Consider the following 19,302-nt stretch of genomic DNA (forward strand, 5'->3'; position numbering starts at 1 on the left):
TTGTGAATAACCTGAAAAAATACTCATTAAGAATTTTTAGTTACCACATAAGAAAATATGAAACCAACACCAACCCTTCATCAGAATCAAAAATCACAGTTTAATCAAAATCAAGAATTGGGGAGAAAACAAAATAGCAATAAAAACTAAATCAGAAGGAACGGGTACAAACGATACTCAGAGAGATAACCCTTGGAGCATAGTTAACGAAAAGATGAACATATAAATCAAAAAGAAAAATTAACAACTAATCTAAAACTTTTAGTCGAAAAAAATATATAGAAAATATGGTTTCGAGGGTACCCTTAGGGGCTGACGTGACAAAGGTGTTGGTAGGTTACGACTAAAAAATCGAGCGTATAAATCAAAAAGAAAAAAACGGAACAACAATATCCATATCTATAAATCTAAAATAAATGTGATGAATATGGTTTCAAAGGTACCCATGGTGGTTTATGGAGATTATGAAGGTGATGGTAAGCAGCGACAACTGACATGATGGGTTTTCTACGGTAGTGGCGGTAAGCGATTCAATGTCGGTGCGTTTTTGGTATGTATGTATTTGTGTGAGATTGCAACAGATAAAGAGAGAGTGAAAAAGAGACCTAATATGTGATTTGCCATAGGGATTTAACAACAGGGGAATAAAATGGTTTAAGAGAGAGTTTGTATTTCAAAACATCAATTGAAATGAGAGAATGGGGGAGGCATTAAGGATTTATTTGGAGATGGAATTTTAAGAGAGGAATTGAGATTTTAACATTTCATACGGGAGATATAAATAAGTAGTTAAGATATCAGATTAAATTGGAGTATTTGATCAACATTTCCTTTCCTTATTTTTCTATAATTGTGGTTATATCTAGCATCTTTTATGGGATTGGTCAAACGTATGCGATATTTAAGGATATTTATGCATGGAATAATTGCACTTCATGTTTTATATTTTGTACAACTTAAATTTAAGACATTCTTGTCCTAAACCAGAGATCTTGAGATTCAACCTCAGCCACATAATTCACATCTGCCGCTCTAACCCTCTAGCGTACCGATACGGTGGGTCACTTATAATCATAAATAATTATGTAGCGTCGCACGTTCCTTTCATCTCCGTCACCTTCCCAATCACTGAAACCGCAACCGCCACCACCATTACAACCACCTCTATCACAAGTCGACCTTACCACTGTCACATTCGTCACTTATACCACTGCCGCCTCTACCACCAACACCGACTGTTATAATCACATATGATTACTCAATCTGTGAAGAAGACATATGTATAATAATTTATGATTCGGCATATACGTATACACATGTATAATCATATATGATTATACCTCTCTGTCATTTATGATTAGGCATACTCCGCTGCTACCAGTACGCTGAAATGTTATAGTGGAAAATAACAAATATGTGGCTGAGGTTGAATCTCAAGATCTCTATTTTTTTTTAATCTCAAATAAACCGTCAGTTATATATATATATATATATATATATATATATATATATATATATATATAGAGAGAGAGAGAGAGAGAGAGAGAGAGAAAGAGAGAGAGAGAGAGAGAGAGAGAGAGAGAGATAGATAGATAGATAGATAGATAGAGAGAGAGAAGATCGGGTGATGACTCATTTTAAAGTGAAGACTCGTGAAGACACCTTAAAAAATTTATAAAAAAAAATCTAAATAAAATACAAGTTATAAAATCAAGCATAGATCTATGTTTAGAAGAAAAAAAATTTAGAAAAACAAAATTGTATCGTTAAAATTGAATCAAGGAAGGAATATAACAATGCAAAATTTAAAAATTAAAATTGAATAATGAATCAATTTTATTAATGATGCAAAATTTGTTTCCAATTTTTTTTCTTCCAAATATAGATCTATGGTCGATTTTACGATTTGTATTTTTTTTTAAAGTATCCTTACGAATCTTCACTTGAGTCCTGACACAAACCGGATCCTATATATATATATATATATATATATATATATATATATATATATATATATATATATATATATATATATATATATATATATATATATATATATATATATATATATATATATATATATATATATATATATATATATACCACAGTTGCCTATCCACCACTCATGAGCAGACAGCAAAAAGTATAATAATCTGATATCTAGTCATCTAATTTTTCCTTAAAACTTCTACAGGAAACTAATTTAAGGAATATCATTTCAACACAGAATATAAAACCTATAAGGTTTATTCTTATGTTACTAATAAATATATATTGATGGTGAACAGAATGATATTATATATATTTTAGCAAACGCTGAGAAAGACTATTATAATAGTTATAGCGGTTGGGATGTGGATTGATAGAGGTTGACTTCAAAACAGAATACCTGTTTTTTTTTTCTTTTGAAACTGTAAAAATTACCTACTTTTAAGCTATATAATCCTTAAATCCACTTATATCGATGACGGAACTTGAATATCAACATCAGAGAGATCTTGATTGTTGGTATTGGTTCAATGAATGACATAAAAAGAATTTTGAAAATCATAAAATCTTGTAAAGCCGATGAAACATCAATCAAGAGAATATAACTAAGGCCGTAAACAAAACGAACGAACACAAAAAAAACATTTGTTCACGTTCATTCATTTAAGTTAGTCGAATAAAAGAAAGAACATTAAACGGATAAACGAAGAAAGCCTTGTTTATATTCATTGGTTTATGTTGCTGAAGATGTTAAACATAAACGAACATATAATATAGTAATATAATAAAAAAAAATGTGAACATACATAAACATAAATAAAACTAAAGGAACAAACATAAACAACCGTAAACGAAGAAAATAAACGAACGTAAATAGGAATTTGTTTCAAGTTCGTTCATTTATAAAATATATGTATATGAACGAAATTTCCGTCGAACCATTCACAAACAATTCTTTTACCTTTCACAATAGCAGCATGAATTTCAAGATTAACTAATTGTGTTCGACTCACAACACTAAATGTTATTTCCACTTGGAAATGTACATTTTTTCTCATTGGTAGTTTTATAAAATCACCATCGTCGATACAGAAAACATGACAATAAAACGACAGAATCTCTAGCCAACAAGGGGCCAAAGTGTTAATTGCCAAGACCTTCTATTAAAAATCATGCCATCCGATAATTTTATCTTGTTCACAAGTTAAATTTTATATTGTTTATAAAAACTTACTTTTCATATGCTTCAAGTTGGTTAATTGTTTTTTCAACGGAAAGGGAATAACGAGAATTATATAAATAGAACCTCAAGCACCTAAGGTGTCACACTTTGTAGCTACGACTATCATAAAAGATTCCCTTACATTCATAATCATGTCCTTAGCACATTCAAATTGTGACACAAATGAGTTACCCATCATTACAACCGAAACAACAGAAAACAACCAACAGTTTAAAGTCGCTACATTACTTCAACTTCGGTATCCTCCCGGTTTTTTCCGAAAGGTAAGTTACCATTTCCATAATGGTTGATTTCATATTATCTACATGGCATCCCATGATAACCATCTTGCTCTATGGACGCTATGATTTACAACATCTATATACCCTTTTTTATCATCTTCAAGATGATTTCAAGATGTTTTGAAATTGTTTTTCAGGTGGTGGCAGAGGCGGTTGCCACCTTCTTGTTGGTGTTTGTGACATGTGGATCGGCGGCACTTGCCACAAGCAATGAACACAAGGTGTCTCAACTTGGAGCCTCGCTTGCGGGTGGTCTCATTGTGACGGTTATGATTTATGCAGTTGGACATATTTCGGGTGCACACATGAACCCTGCGGTCACACTAGCGTTTGCATCTGTGAGACATTTTCCTTGGAATCAGGTACGTGGCTAGACCTAGACCATCAATAACATAACGGATCATGTTTATTTAGACCATAAATCTCAATAGGCTCAAACCATATGTGGTTAATGTGATTATGTGATAATGATGGGCACATGAGGACCATGGGAAGCCAGGTCGAATATAACCTGATTTGGGCCACTACATGACCTACTTTTAATTGGCGTATTGTATAGCTTTAATAATGTCATGAATATTTTCATGGAGTTCAATGAACTCAAGTCAAATCCTCAACTTCAAGTAAGGTTTTCATACTTAGATATAAATATGTAAATTGATTAATAGTTATCATTAATATGCTATTTCAGGTTTTCTATTATGACCTATAAGTGAGGAAATGTTATGTTATGAGGAAGATAGGATAAGATTTTTGAATCGTTGAGTTAATATCCCAAGGTGGCACCATAAAATGTAAAAGTTGTACAGAAAAGACTAATCCTTGTGGATGCTTCATGATAGAATTTTTTCAAGAACTTATGATAAAAAAACATATAAGTAAATGAAAATAAAAACTCGTTCGGAATAACTAATAGCATTCACAAATTAAAAAATTTGACTCATGCAATTAATTACAATACAAGTAGTTTATTTCTTTTGTCCTTCAAGTTATATAAACTTAAAAGTTGTGGGTCCATAGATATATAAGTTATGAATCTTTATAATGGAAATATATATTGATGACAAATAAATCTCACCCATTGTGTTTATGAAGGTCCCGATCTATGCAACTGCACAATTAACAGGGTCTATATCGGCTTCATTCTGCCTACGTGTACTTTTACAACAAGTCAAACATTTGGGCACAACAACACCTTCAGGAACACACGAACAAGCTCTAATAATGGAAATCGTCGTCACTTTTACAATGATGTTTGTTACGTCAGCAGTAGCCACAGATTCTAAAGCTGTAAGTACACCACAAAAGTACATTGACTTTTTTTAAAATGTCATAAAGTTAACAAGAACCATAATTTGATTCTAAAATAATTTTTCAGGTAGGAGAATTAGCGGGTATAGCAGTAGGATCGGCTGTATGCATTACTTCCATCTTAGCAGGGTAAAAGCTAATGTAATAAAATATACTTTTAACTAAATATTATATTTATAAAGATTAATTTTTTTTATATGGATTATTTTTCAGACCAGTATCTGGGGGATCCATGAATCCAGCACGTACTATCGGGCCGGCATTAGCTAGCAATAATTATAAAGGGATTTGGGTGTATATCGTGGGCCCTATAATAGGAACGGTGTCTGGAGTGATGTGTTATAGTTTTATTCGTACAACTGATAAACCACTTCAAACAATTTCTTCATTTAAACTTCCAAGAATGAAGAGCATTTTCCAAAATGCTACTGTTTAAATATAAATTCAATTCACTATAGTTGTAATATATTTCTATTAACTATAATGGTTTGTCATCGAATAAAATGAAATAAGATGATAAATTAGCTCCTACATTCCATTCCATGGCATATTTTATTGGTGTTTAGGAATGGAATGACTGCAATGAAACTTTTGTTTTATATATAAATAGCAATATGGTTTTAACACTACCTTATGTATTAATTTAAAATAGTTATAAATTCTAGTATTCATAAGTCTAAAACATGTGTTTTATTATAAAAGTTGGGAAAATGACATATAGACCCTATAATGTTTTTAGGGTTTACCATTTTAGCCACTTAACTTATTTTTTGGCCTAATAAGGGAATCAAGTAGAGGGAACCTATTTATTTAGCCATTTTCACCTCTTTTCCCCGGTTTTATTGACAAAACTTGGGGCCCACCTCTCTCCCTCTCTCTCTCTCTCTCTCGTATCCTGTTTCTTTTCTTTTTACCCAAAAGAGCATTTCATCTTCTTCGTCTCTTAATCAAAAATCAACATCCAATCATGAACAAACATACACTCATGCACACCTACTCTCACTCTCTCCATATTTTTTGGTTATCCAAATCGCAGTGCTCAACAAACACTCAAAAGAAAACCCATAAATCCAATTTTATAATTGATTGATGTAAGTGTATATGTAGGTTTGGTTCTGGAAATCGATTTTTATATGTTCATCCCTAAATATCGATTTTTATGTGTATGTTTTCGTTTCTGAAAACGATATGTGTATGTGTTTATGAATCTGAAATTGTTTCAAAAAGTTACATGTGTGTGTGAATTAGAAATCACTCCTACTTCCTCTTGTCTTTCACTGGCCCTCGCTCGTTCTTTGGTATCATGTGATTTGTATGTGTTCGTAATGTTCTTTTGCAAAATCAAATCAAGATTTAGAGAGAAGGCGAAGAGGCACTGTTTACATGAATAAAAAAAGAGGAAAGAAAGGTGGGTGGCTGTCGGTATTAGAGCTCTAAGAAATTGGAGCTTCAAGATTAAAGAAATTACTCTGTTCTTATTTTTGGGCTAGCAAACACACACATAAGATTGGACGTAATTGTGGATATAACTTCAAGCAACGTGTTACTTAATGAACATACAAACCCCACAATGGCAGATGTGGGTTATCAAGATTATTGACAAACATAGCCAATCTTCATGTCGAAGAAGATGATCGAGTACTACTAGATAAGTAGAAGCAGTCATGTGGCTATTAGATGGTCAGTGAAGTTCACCGGAGATGACAAACGGTGGTCAATGATTAAACAAAAAACTCAATCCCTTTATTTGTTGATATGATGCTAGTTACAGTAGGAGTACAAGACCTCTATTTGCAGGTGGGTTTTAGGGAGAGAGAGTTAGAGAGAGAGAGAGAGAGAGTATGGGAAAATTCAAAGTCAATATAAGAAAATTGGTCAACAAATGTCATTGTGTCAATGAAGTAACTGGCTGACCCCTTCACTTTGGCCAAAATGATGTAATCGACCCGAAAAAAACAACTTTGTGCCCTCATAATGCCACAAAAAATTGTTTAGGGTCTAAAAGGATAAACCCTACAAAGTTCGTAAGGCGTTTCTGTTATTTTCCCTATAAAAGTTACCCCCTTTTGTACATTTATCAGAAAAAAAAAATAATGCAACTAGAAAGGTTACCCCCGCTACGCGGGGGGCAGAAGTTTTCAATGTTGTTTACGAATCGATAAATATAACCGACGTAAAGTGCAAGGATGAAAAGTCCGGGCTTTGCCCCAGACCATTTTTTTCATGTTTTTATGAAAAAATGTAAAAGTTTTGACTGTAAAGACCAGAAGTGTCAAAACGGCTAAAGAATTAAAGGGGTAGGAATTAGCAACTTTTTAGAAAAGGGTTCAAAGTTGTGAAACCGTTAAAGCTTTGTGGCCAAACTTTAAATATTAAAAAGTTCCTAAAAAATGTAAAAATATTGATTGCAAGGACCAAAAGTATCAAAATGGGTAAAGAATGAGTAACAAAGTTGCCAAAAAAACATCTAAACTTACTGTTCCTAACTTTGAAATCCAATAATAGTAAAGGGATGAATTCTACCAAAAAAATGATAAATTTACTATTCATTTTCTTGAGAACTTTAATATATATACTAGAAAAGATTCTACGGCGTTGCTGGGGTCGGAAGGTATTGTTTTGTAAAGTAAAGTAGCATGTTGAATTACATTAAGATAATCTAGTAAAGGAAGATAAACAATGGTATCTAATTACATAAGTAAAGAAATCTAAATCCTTATTTCTTGTAATAAATGAGGAAAATAAAAAAATGATCTCACAAATTGAACTTTATTGTCATATATGGCAACGGCCGGAAAACCAATCCGGAAAATATAGACCGTTGTTTTTTGTCCGTTACTGTGAGGGTAATTTGGTCTTTTAAGGTAGTAGGGACTAAATGACAACGGGTAAACCATATGGACCATTTATGTAATTTCGGCGGTGGCGGTGGTGGTGGTGATGACAGCTGGTGGGTGGCTTTACGATATTGGATGAGTATTTTTTTAATAAATAAACATTAATTTAAAACCAAAAATTGAAATATAAATTAATAAAAAAAGATAGGATTAGGAGTAAAAAAGCAATTTCGGTTACCATCGTTGTCCTCAATTGTTAAATCTAGTAAACCACAGGGACCAATCGTGTAATTTTGTCTAATAATAATAATAATAATAATAATAATAATAATAATAATAATAATAATTGATCATTTCTACCAAAAGACTAAATACTAATAATATGTAACAAAAGGCGATGGTTATGAAAAATTCAAACGAAAGTGAAAGGGTTGTTTGTGAATAAAAGTATAAAGGTGAAGGGTGTAAGTAGTTTTTTAAAACCAACATAAGTTGGAGAACCAAAAATGATTGACAAAAAAAAAAAGCAAACATACATAATCTTAGTGACCAATCTTACCAAATACTTAATAAGTATATATATATATATATATATATATATATATATATATAATAATTTGCAATATACGATTTACACAGTGCACTGTTTCCGCAAAATTGCTTTATGATTTCTCCTTGCTACTAAAATATTCAATAGAAACTATGAGATTCTTTTTTCTTTTAACTCATAATTACATCATCATTTTGATAATCACGTCATTTTGTGTAAAAAATATATTTTGTAAGAGGCACTTCATGAAATCCATTTAGCAAAGTATGTTCTTTTATTATATCTTTAAAACTTTTGGTCGGGAGTTTAATGGTTCATGAATAAAATTTTGTACAAAAGGTTAAGTGTTTCACTATTGACTTCTCACATAGCCTTCGGATAAGTTAACATGTACCGCTAGTACAATTACCCTTTTTTTTATTAGAAAAAACATCATAAATGGTTCCTGTGATTTTCCAAAATCTGAAGTTTAGTCTTCGTGGTTTAAAAACCTCATAGGTTGTCTATGTGTTTTCAAAACTTTTGACGATTGGTCATTATTGCTAACTCCGTTAAGTTTTATCCGTTAACTGAAGGGCATTTTCATTATTTCACTACCGCAGGGACCATTTATGATTTTTTTAAAGAAAAATTAAATATAACTATTTAATATATAAACTCTCTCTCTCTCTCTCTCTCTCTCTCTCTCTCTATCTCTCTCTATCCCTCTCTTTGAAAGTCAACACACTAAATGCAGAAAAGTGATAACTCTTCTTTCTTCCTGATCAAATGACATCTTACATAATTAATTACAGCATTTGTTTGGTTGCTCTTAAACTAAACCCAGGACCACCAATGACATACTACTTCCCCACCATTTATTCGATCAAACATCACTACCCCACTTAGTTTTTCTCTCCTTCTCATGAACCTACTGTTAAGAAATGACACCACCACGAAGGGTGGTCAAAAGAAATTTCTGCCTCCATTAAGGAACCAACACCGGTGGCTTTAACTATCGTGAACCACCATCATCTTCCACTGTTACTAACCAGTAACCCCCTCCGTCCCTCTCCTGTTCAGATAATCAACCACCACCACCATTAGAAGCTGTAACGTCTTCGGAGTATTCGAGCCCCACTCCTTTCCTTTCGGATCTATCGATTGTGTTGAAAGTGACTACAGGAGCTCGATCTCGTCTCACTTCGTTTCCATTAACATCAACTTGTAGGTTTTGAGAAGAACTAGGAGACCCTGAAGGGGAAGCTGAAAATGAATCAGCATTATGCAAAATAGAAACTACAGATTCTGAACTCCTTGATAATCTTGGACTTTGATTTGGGGAATATGTCACATGTGCAATATAAGAAACCGGTAAATGTATGGGTTCAATTACGCGGGGGGGGGGGGGGGGGGGGGTGAGTGATGGATCTTCTTGAATCTGAAAATGATTCGACTACAGATGCAATGAGGATAGAACGGGAATTTTCTTCTAACTTACAATGCTCTAAAGAAAGAGGATGGAGAATCATGTGAATCGGGAATTTGCTTCTCCCACATCTGCATTCATCTAAAATACTCATTACCTTCATTTGGCTCCTTCAACTTCTAGTTTTTCACAAACTTTGGTTTACGAGGGCTCGATTGATTGTTTGTTGTTCTATCTTAATCTATTTTCTTTTAGACGATTTCCATTCGCAATCGTCATCTTCTGATATGTATTTGAGAAACCCCAAGTTTTTGCAGTCGAGATCTAGAAATGATAGGCTACAAATCGGAGATGGTAACTTGTGAAGCATATCGAATTTTGAGGAAGAAGATAGAGAATATAGGTTGCTGGGTTTTTTTTTTTTTTTTTTTTTTTTGAGAGAGAGAGAGAGAGAGAGAGAGTTTATATATAAAATAGTTATATTTTATTTTTCTTTAAAAAAAATCATAAATGGTCCCTATGGTAGTGAAATGACGAAAATGCCCTTCAGTTAACGGACAAAACTTAACGGATTTAGCAATAAGGACCAATCGTCAAAAGTTTTGAAATCACATGGACCATCTATGAGGTTTTTAAACCACAGGGACTAAACTTTAGATTTTAGAAAATCATAGGGACCATTTATGATGTTTTTCGTTTTATTATTATAAACAAGTGGTGATAGGTAGATAGCTAGTGTGTTGTGCCGGGTTTATTAATTATTTATTTTCAACTGAATAAACTAATAAATTAGGTTGATATATAAGATTAATTTTGTAAATTATATATTTGATATACATGTAAGCAAACAAAAACAAAACAAAAAGTCTATGAAGACCTATTTATTAAAACAAATAATTGCATAAATCATACTTAATAAATAATTTTTTTTTTGTCATATGTTACATTCTAATTGATTTGGCTAAATATCATTTTGTGGTTATTTTCAATTAATTTTTTTCACATGAAATTTTGTGGTTTTTTATTTTATTAATTTTCATATAATATTTAAATATAATTACAATAAATATAATAATAAATGAATATGAATTTTATTAATTGACTTCCTTCTAATTTCAAATTTTCTAAATTAAAGTTTCATTAGTTTTCTTTGTTTATTTAGTTAAATTATTTGTTTAATTTGAAAAAAAAAAAAATTATTAATTGGATATTTTTCTTATAAATTCAAACTTTTTAAATATTTAGAATTTTTTATTATTTTAAAATAAACTCGTGTAATACGTGAGTATTACACCTAGTATGTAATAAAACTTAAATGAGAAAACAAGAAAAAAGGTGGTGACTTTTATAATAGGACACATGTTTTAGACTTATGAATACTAGAATTTATAACTATTATAAAATAGTACACAAACTATTGTTAAAACCATATTGCTATCTATATATAAAACAAAAGAAATAATAATCCAATTTGCAATATACAATTCACACATAAGTCTTAATTGTAATGGCTATAGGGATCAAACGTTTTTGCCAATCATGGTGATAATCCATATGAAAATCTTAAAACTTGGATCTAATATGTATACCCGAGCAAATCGAATGGAACGAAATTTTAATTTGGCATTCTTGTAAAAAAAAGTTAAAACACGGACCTAAAGTGCATAACAGTGCACACCACTAGGACCAAAACAGTAATTTACTCATTCTTTCTTGATACATGTTAGAACTAAAAACTATAGCGACCAAAAGTGTAATTAATCTATTTCTTTTTAGAATTTAAAACAAAAAGTATAATTCTTTAAAGAAAAATTTTCAAAATGGTCATTATGAATATATATTTGTCCTCAAAAACAGTCTTTTTTCGAAACATTTTTTCCTCGGATGGTGTAAGTATGGATCTCATTTCACTAATGATCCTTTTAGGTTTTTTTTTTTTTTTTTTGACAACGCAAACTTTTATGAAAAGCACTCCTAGATGGGTGCAAGCTAGGCAATAAAGGTTGAACACATAAAAATAACCCAAGGAATTATGTCTAACTCCACCGCAACCTTTGCCTGTAACAATTAACCATAAAAGGGAGACAGACACCACCTCAAACACTAATTAAGCAACGTTCCTACAAGTACTTTTAAAACATAACTCATTTCTATAAGACCAAATCACCCATAAGAAAGCTCTAATGATACCTTCGTATTTGCTCACAAGAAAGCTCTAATTTCCTTTTATCACTCGTCCTTTTAATTAACCTTGTTAAATTTGTTACATGTCATCAATCCGTGATAATTAAGTTGGTTACGTTATTTACACTTTGTGTTTCTTGTGATGTATATATTTCCTTGTTCTTGTTTTGTACACAAGATTTTTTTTATTATTTTTTTTATTGAAAGAGAATGAATATTATTTATTTCATTGATTGAAAAAAAAAAAAAACTTATCAATGATTCATCAGATTGAAATTTTGGTGAAATATGTAGGAAAGTCATCTGCCCCTTGTGAAATCGAATATAATTGTTGTTGAATTTGATAAATTAATGATCCATCAGATTTAGAATAACGGTGGTGAAGCACTTTTCAAATTTCATGTGCAGATGGAAGAAACAAGACACTATCAGCAATGTTCTTATGAAGAAAGTTTAGAAGCCAACTAATAATTATCGAATTGTGTAACAACCCGTCATTTCAGGTCATTAAAGATCGAGTCTTGTACCTCTTTGAAAAAGGGATTAGAATATCATCGAAAAATGAAGTATTCAAAAGCTCTGTTTGGAGTACGCTATGTAGTAAATATCGTCTTAAGGTTTCCAAGCATATAAATAACACAAAAATCCGAGTTATAACGAAGAAATTATGACAATTCTAAGTTTTCCCACAAAAACCGGCGATACGAAGTTACGTAAAAACGCAAAGTTTCAATAATACACTTTTTGACCTTAGGTGTCTAAATGAAAGTCATAGATATCGTTAAACTACAAACGTGCATAAAAAGAACGCTCAAATCAGACATCGTATGAAAAAGTTATGAATTTTTAAAGAAATTCCTTAATCACGTCATTTTAATAAATAAATAATAAAAATAATTTCGGAATTTGCTGACGGAATCTAAACGAAAGTTGTAGATCTTAGTCTCACCTACGCGTGGATATAAAGAACGTCGAAAACGGAGTTCGTATGAAGGAGATATGAATTTTTGAAGTTTGATAAATAATTAATATATATATATATATATATATATATATATATATATATATATATATATATATATATATATATATATTGAAAACTTCGGTATTATCCGAAGTCTGAGTCACGCAAGTACGCCCTGCGTACACGAGTACGCCCAGCGTACTCAAGGCCTTGGCCTCGGATCGTCCACGTCGCCCCTATGCGAGCCTACCCCCCCCCCCCCCCCCCGTCCCATCTGAAGTCCGAGGCAGTCGAGGACTCGGTCATGCATGACGTACGCGTACGCCCCGCGTACCGAGGCGGTTCCAGCCTCCTATAAAAGGGATACGAGGGTTCCCGGAAAAATTGCTCATTCTTTCTCACTTTTCTTGCGTTTTGCCTCGTTTTCCGTGCTTGCACTACCCCGAAGCCCTGGTCATTTTGTGCAAGTCCCGAAGGTCGATTTTACTCCCGAGAAAATCCGCTTTTTCAAGCCAAAGTTCCGCTCAATTTACGTCACACCTTCTTCAAACTATCAAGTGAGTTCATACCCCCTTCAAACACACTTTAAATACATTTTAAATGCTTTTATACTCTTTTAGGGGGAGAATACAAGTAAACATACGGTTATTATCGTGTATTTTATAAAGTTTCACTTCACTTGTTTTATCGAATAAATCACTTGGAATTCATTACTACTATGGAAAACTCTTGTCATACTTTGCGTGCATTAGACTTATACAAAGTATATAGTGATTTCAAAGTACCTTTCGTTGCTAAGTCGTTTAATACATTCTAAAAACTTATGATTTATGCTTTGTCAAACATTGTGAAAAAAAGGATAAACTTTGCATACAAAACTATCACTTTAATACATACTTAGTTGAGAATCCATGAGACGTGTATATCTTCAAATACTACTTTCTTATTAGAAAGTAATGCTACAAGTCCTGTCTATAACCAGAGTCTCCCGTTAGGAGAACGTGTCAAATGTGTATAGATCCATACGGGAAATCATGATCCCGCGCCCTGACTGTTAGCTACAGTCCGTTCTTTGGGGTGACAGTTTTCATAACGCTACGACACCTGAAGAACATCGCTACAGGCATATTATGTTTAGTATGGTTATAAAACTCATCGGATACACAATTATTATAGTACTTCTGATTGATGAACGAGTAGTTATTAAAACTATTCTTTATCTAACAAACGGAAATCCTCTGATAGGTTTATTATATAGATCTATGTTTAAAAGCATGTGGCTTGCTTCCAATTTTTAGTCTTGGACATTAAACAACTATTAGGAAAATAAGGGATTTTCTTGGTTCAACTATCTACATTTTTCAAACACAAATACTCTCATGCATTTCATACTTTTATAAGAAAATAAGGAATTTTCTTGGAAAACATACACCCATTTTGGAATGGCATTCAATTTTTCTAAACCACTTACGAACTCACCAACTTAATTGTTGACACTTTCTCTTTGAAATATCATGTATTCTCAGGGAACCGCTAAGCAGGTTTGGAAATCAACTTTTGGGATTAACGCACTGGCGTTAATTACTTCTTTTGAAAGATGTTTATGGATTTATCTTTTGAACATGTAATGAATACAATTATGTAAACATTTTTTTAAAACCTTTATATATGTATGGTGGTGTGTACTTTCCTTTCTATTAACTGTTATGATACTGGATATGACGTCCTCCGCCCCCGAATGTTTCCGCCGTTCTGGTTTTGGGGTGTGGCAAATTGACTCGGAATCATGCAGAATATTCTGAAGAAGTAATCGCAGGTTGAAGAATAGTACCATCAACGAATCCAAATTAGTTTTTATCATACAAGGCGATTGACATCGATCGTTTCCAAGAAGAGAAGTCGATTCAATTGAATACAGTAGAAACGAGAATTGAACTTGGATTATCTGCATATCCAAGATAATAGGGATTGGGATGATCAGGAATTTGAGAAGAATTACTGGATGAAGAATGAGAATTCGTTGATTGAAACAGGATTTGCAGAAAACAAAGCAAGAAAGAACAATTTTGAAGAAGATGGATCGAACACAATTAATTTGATACCATGTAAGAATTGATGAAGATAAAGAGATATGATAGAAAGAGAATGTCATTATTTTATTGATTGAAAAAAAAAGGAAATATATACATCACAAGAAAGACAATGTGTACTTAACTTAACCAACTTAATTATCACTGATTGATGTCCTGTAACACAATTTGTTATGTTAAACCCAAATACAATTTACCTTTCTACCCTTCTTTTATCTCACTATTAGTATAAAGAAAACTCAAAATTTGTTGTATTAAACCCAAATACTATTAAAATAATTACATAAATCAATTTATTACAAAAAGATTGGAAAATAAAAGTATAGGGTCTATTTTGTTCTTTTCTGAAACTATTGATGCAAAGAGAATTGAGGATCGGGGCGTATTATCAGACCAAAACCCGGGGACCTAAACTGCCATTTCTAGAAATTTGTGACATGTCTTGGTGTTCAACAGTAGCAACTTATTCTTTGCCATTTTCAAAGCTACACAACCTAATACAATCGAAAGCAATCAATTTCCAGCCATAAGTATATTCGTATTTATGCATATTTATGTTTTAGGGTTTGAAGAACCCATGCTCCGCTGTGTGTGTGTGTGTGTGAGAGAGAGAGAGAGGGGGGGGGAGAGAGAGAGCTGTTTGTTTTCCATTAGATTTTCTGAAATTAATTAGAGAGAAAATGAGATACGTATGATCTCCAGTGAGCACTCAGTAACCCCCAATAGAACCGCAGAGAGATAAAGGCATAGAAATAGAAAGGAAGGGAGTTCTTCATGTGATACCGGTGGGTGTGGGTCTAAGCTCTGTTAGTACACGTCTTCGGTTTTGGTCGTTGAGAGGTTCCTGTAAAGAAAGATTAGATGCAAACGATGTGGCTGAGGCTCGAGTTGGACTCGATTCCCTTAAACAGATTCGCCATCTGTTCCCAGGGTACAACAACCTAAACAGTATTGTGTACTGCCGGAGATAACCACTTGCCTGAAAAGATCGCCGGAAGCAGGTATGTAGAGAAGGAAGAAGAAGAAGTGTAAATTCATTCGTGTGTCTGAATGAGAAGGCAATGGTCTTCTTTTATAGTCGAATTGTGAAACGGAAACAAATCACTAATTGATTGAGTGTTTAATGACAATAAATGTCATTAATTACGCAATTAATGCATCCATTACAGAATTCAAAAAATAGGGACCAAACAGATTCGCCGTCTGTTCCCAGGGTACAACAACCTAAACAGTATTGTGTACTGCCGGAGATAACCACTTGCCTGAAAAGATCACCGGAAGCAGGTATGCAGAGAAGGAAGAAGAAGAAGTGTAAATTCATTCGTGTGTCTGAATGAGAAGGAAATGGTCTTCTTTTATAGTCGAATTGTGAAACGGAAACAAATCACTAATTGATTGAGTGTTTAATGACAATAAATGTCATTAATTACGCAATTAATGCATCCGTTACAGAATTCAAAAAATAGGGACCAAAACTATCAAGTTTAGCAAAAACGAGGGTAGCACGCGCCCGAGTTTTCGGAGTTGCATTCGTGTCCGCAGGTCGCGCCCATGCATGAGTTCGGTGTTTTTGGTCTACGGAACCAAGATTTGCACCCCCCCCCTGCGCGCGGGTAGGAATTGTAGCATAACCATAGACACAAGTTTGTAAGCCATCCATGCAATGAAGCTTATAAACCTTGTTGAGTTTGGTCTCTCTACCAATGTGGGACTCATTCCCACATTCCTCTCTTTTGCTAAACTTATTCTCAAATACCCATCTTTGAGTATCGATATCTCATTCACTTATACTCTATTTTGGACATATAATATATCGTTTCGAAGTCCTCATGGAGGAGAACACAAACCTACTTAGAGTTCGTTATATGTACAACATATGTATATATTTATATATGTCCAAAGTTAGTAAAAAATCTAAATATTTTTACTAAATTTCCAACAATCCCCCACATGAATGGAGATCGATCTCTGCACATCCAATTTCCAGACGAAATTTTCAACAGTTAAATCCTGCATAGGATAGGTAGGTATTACCCTTTGAACCTTCCCTTAAGAAGTTACACTTAATCTCCTAGCAGTTAGTAGATCTAGGTGTCTTTGAACTAAGCTGCCGTTTATGTAGACGACAATGTAAATCTCACAGGACTCTCCCTGACAAGGTCATATCCTCATAAACGTGTTCGTTTTGGTCATGAACACTAACCTAGTTCTGCAAGAGCTTTAGGAATTTTTGCCCCTATAATTCCCTTCTAAGCGACCCCACTTCTCTCTCACATAGGTGATTCCAAGAATCATTAAAAACCATATGTTTAGCCTAATTTGGTCACTATATAGAGGAATGGACTAGGATGAAAAGTTAACTTCCCCCACAGTGACCTGCTGATGTGTGTAAAACCAACTAGTTTTAATCCTACTAACTTAAACACAAAGACAAACACATGAAAGGCAGTGTACCTATCGATTAGCAGTTTAGTTCAGGTAAGTAGGGTATCGAACACAGGGAACGGTAAACAATTAAAATAGATGCTAATATTATCTAAATAAAACAAGTAATAGAAAGGGGATTTTCTCTAGTTTTGCAAGACTAGAAACTTAAACAATTAACTAAAACTTATACTAAGAAACTAAGAGCTAAGCAAATAAAAATCAACTAAATTCAATAATAAAGAGGACTTCTGTTTAGGTTCGACTCATTTGTTCCCATGGATGATTTCAACGTATCGGATTAATTCTTCATTGGCTACCGACTAAGATGATTAGTTTCACGTTTGCTATTACTAATCCTTAGGAAACAAATTAACTCAAGCAGTGGCTAGTTGTGTAAATTAACGAATTTCCTAGTTATTGATTCGGGTTAAATAAGACTTGTAATGGTTAATTAAATTGCCCCTTCAATTAACCTCTTGCTGATGTTCATCAAACAATCTCACACATTAACTTACCTATCTTCTAGTTAATTCTAGTTTCACATTCGTTATTCCTAGACATACAACTATGTGGTCACAATAAATCATATGAAATTAATAACTAAGAGATGTTCATACAACTTAATTACTAATTTATTAACAGAAGAATAGTTATTGTTAACACATAAGGTTCTTTAACAAGCTTAATAAAACATAATCACCAATTAAAATTAATCCTAATCAAATAATCAATCCATGTTCACAAATTCATATACCTAAACAAAAGTTATGAGTTTTTAGCTCATGATTACAGCAGAAACAAGCACAAAAACGAAATCAATTGGTAAAAACATAGTTCAAACAAGAGATTAGGTAAGATTAAACTTGATTTTGACTTGATTCTTCTTAAAATTGAATGTAGGGTTGATTCCCTTGCTTCCCACGCTCCAACAGCACCTTTAGTCGACAATTGGCCTCCAAGGGTTCATCTCCATGCTAGGGTATCGATCTGAAAGTCCCTTTATATAGATTTTCACAAAACAGGGGCTACTCGGCGAGTCCATTGACCTACTCGGCGAGTCCATCACTTAAAACCCGTGTACGGCAAGTCAGCGCGTCCAGAATCGCAAAACTTCTGACCAACTCGCCGAGTAATCGGCCCTACTCGCCGAGTACGTTTCGAATCAGCATTTTCTCAAAACACGAAAGTCGTCCGAAATTGTGTCTAGTTTTCAGAACATTTTGAATCTCGTCAATCGGAGTTACGGTTCATCAGATATGGCCAAAACACTGACGAGGGGTCAAGCTGTCCAACAACATCTTTCTTTCTTCAAAATCCAAGATCCAAGCCTCCAATCGTTAGTTCCGCTTCCTTTTCCTTTCGAGCATGTCTTTGTTGCTGAAAATGAAATATTTAATCTAATTAAGCACCTTTTTTTCATTAAATGAGACAAAATCAACATAAAGTATTAAGATCATGCAAGAATTTTATAACTAAATATGCCCATATCACCTGCCCCACTCATACAATTAGGTTATCCTTTTGAACCCAAATCTTGGGATCTCCAGTCTTCTGGGTAAGGTTTCCTTCGTATGAATTTATTCATTCATGGGCTTTAGTCCCATTCCTCTTGACGACTTATAAACTACATCTCTACTCAAGCCTTTTGTAAGCGGATCCGCAATGTTATCCTTTGACTTCACCCAGTCAACCGTGATAACTCCCGTAGAGATTAGTTGTCGTATCGTTTTATGTCTACGTCTAATGTTCCTTGATTTCGCATTATACATTGTACTTTGAGCTCTACCAATTGCTTATTGGTTATCACAATGTATACTTATGGCCGTTACCGGCTTAGGCCATTCGGGAATGTCCTCTACAAATTGACGTAGCCACTCCGCCTCTTCAGCACAAATATCTAAGGCGATAAATTCAGATTCCATCGTAGATCTAGATATAACTGTTTTCTTGGATGATTTCCATGCTACAGCAGCACCTCCAAGTGTAAACACATATCCACTTGTAGATCTGGAATCTTT

General features: G+C 33.3%; 1 protein-coding gene across 1 annotated transcript; it reads left to right on the top strand.

Annotated features, from left to right (window-relative positions):
- The first annotated feature begins 3,306 nt into the window (after positions 1-3,306).
- LOC145033912 (aquaporin NIP2-1-like) lies at positions 3,307-5,356 on the top strand. Its single transcript, XM_078982395.1, has 5 exons — positions 3,307-3,495; positions 3,651-3,875; positions 4,609-4,803; positions 4,892-4,953; positions 5,038-5,356. Exons 1-5 carry the CDS (start codon positions 3,364-3,366, stop codon positions 5,258-5,260), a joined length of 837 nt encoding a protein of 278 aa, XP_078838521.1. The 5' UTR covers positions 3,307-3,363; the 3' UTR covers positions 5,261-5,356.
- Positions 5,357-19,302: the final 13,946 nt, after the last annotated feature.

The sequence above is a fragment of the Lactuca saligna genome, chromosome 3 (assembly GCF_052625555.1).
Source record: "Lactuca saligna cultivar CGN05327 chromosome 3, ASM5262555v1, whole genome shotgun sequence".
NCBI classification, from domain to species: Eukaryota; Viridiplantae; Streptophyta; class Magnoliopsida; order Asterales; family Asteraceae; genus Lactuca; species Lactuca saligna.

Coding starts and splice junctions, on each gene's coding strand:
- LOC145033912 (XM_078982395.1), top strand. CDS start 3,364: ATGTCCTTAGCACATTCAAATTGTGACACAAATGAGTTACCCATCATT. Junction 3,496..3,650: donor CTCCCGGTTTTTTCCGAAAG/GTAAGTTACCAT, acceptor ATTGTTTTTCAG/GTGGTGGCAGAGGCGGTTGC. Junction 4,804..4,891: donor TAGCCACAGATTCTAAAGCT/GTAAGTACACCA, acceptor ATAATTTTTCAG/GTAGGAGAATTAGCGGGTAT.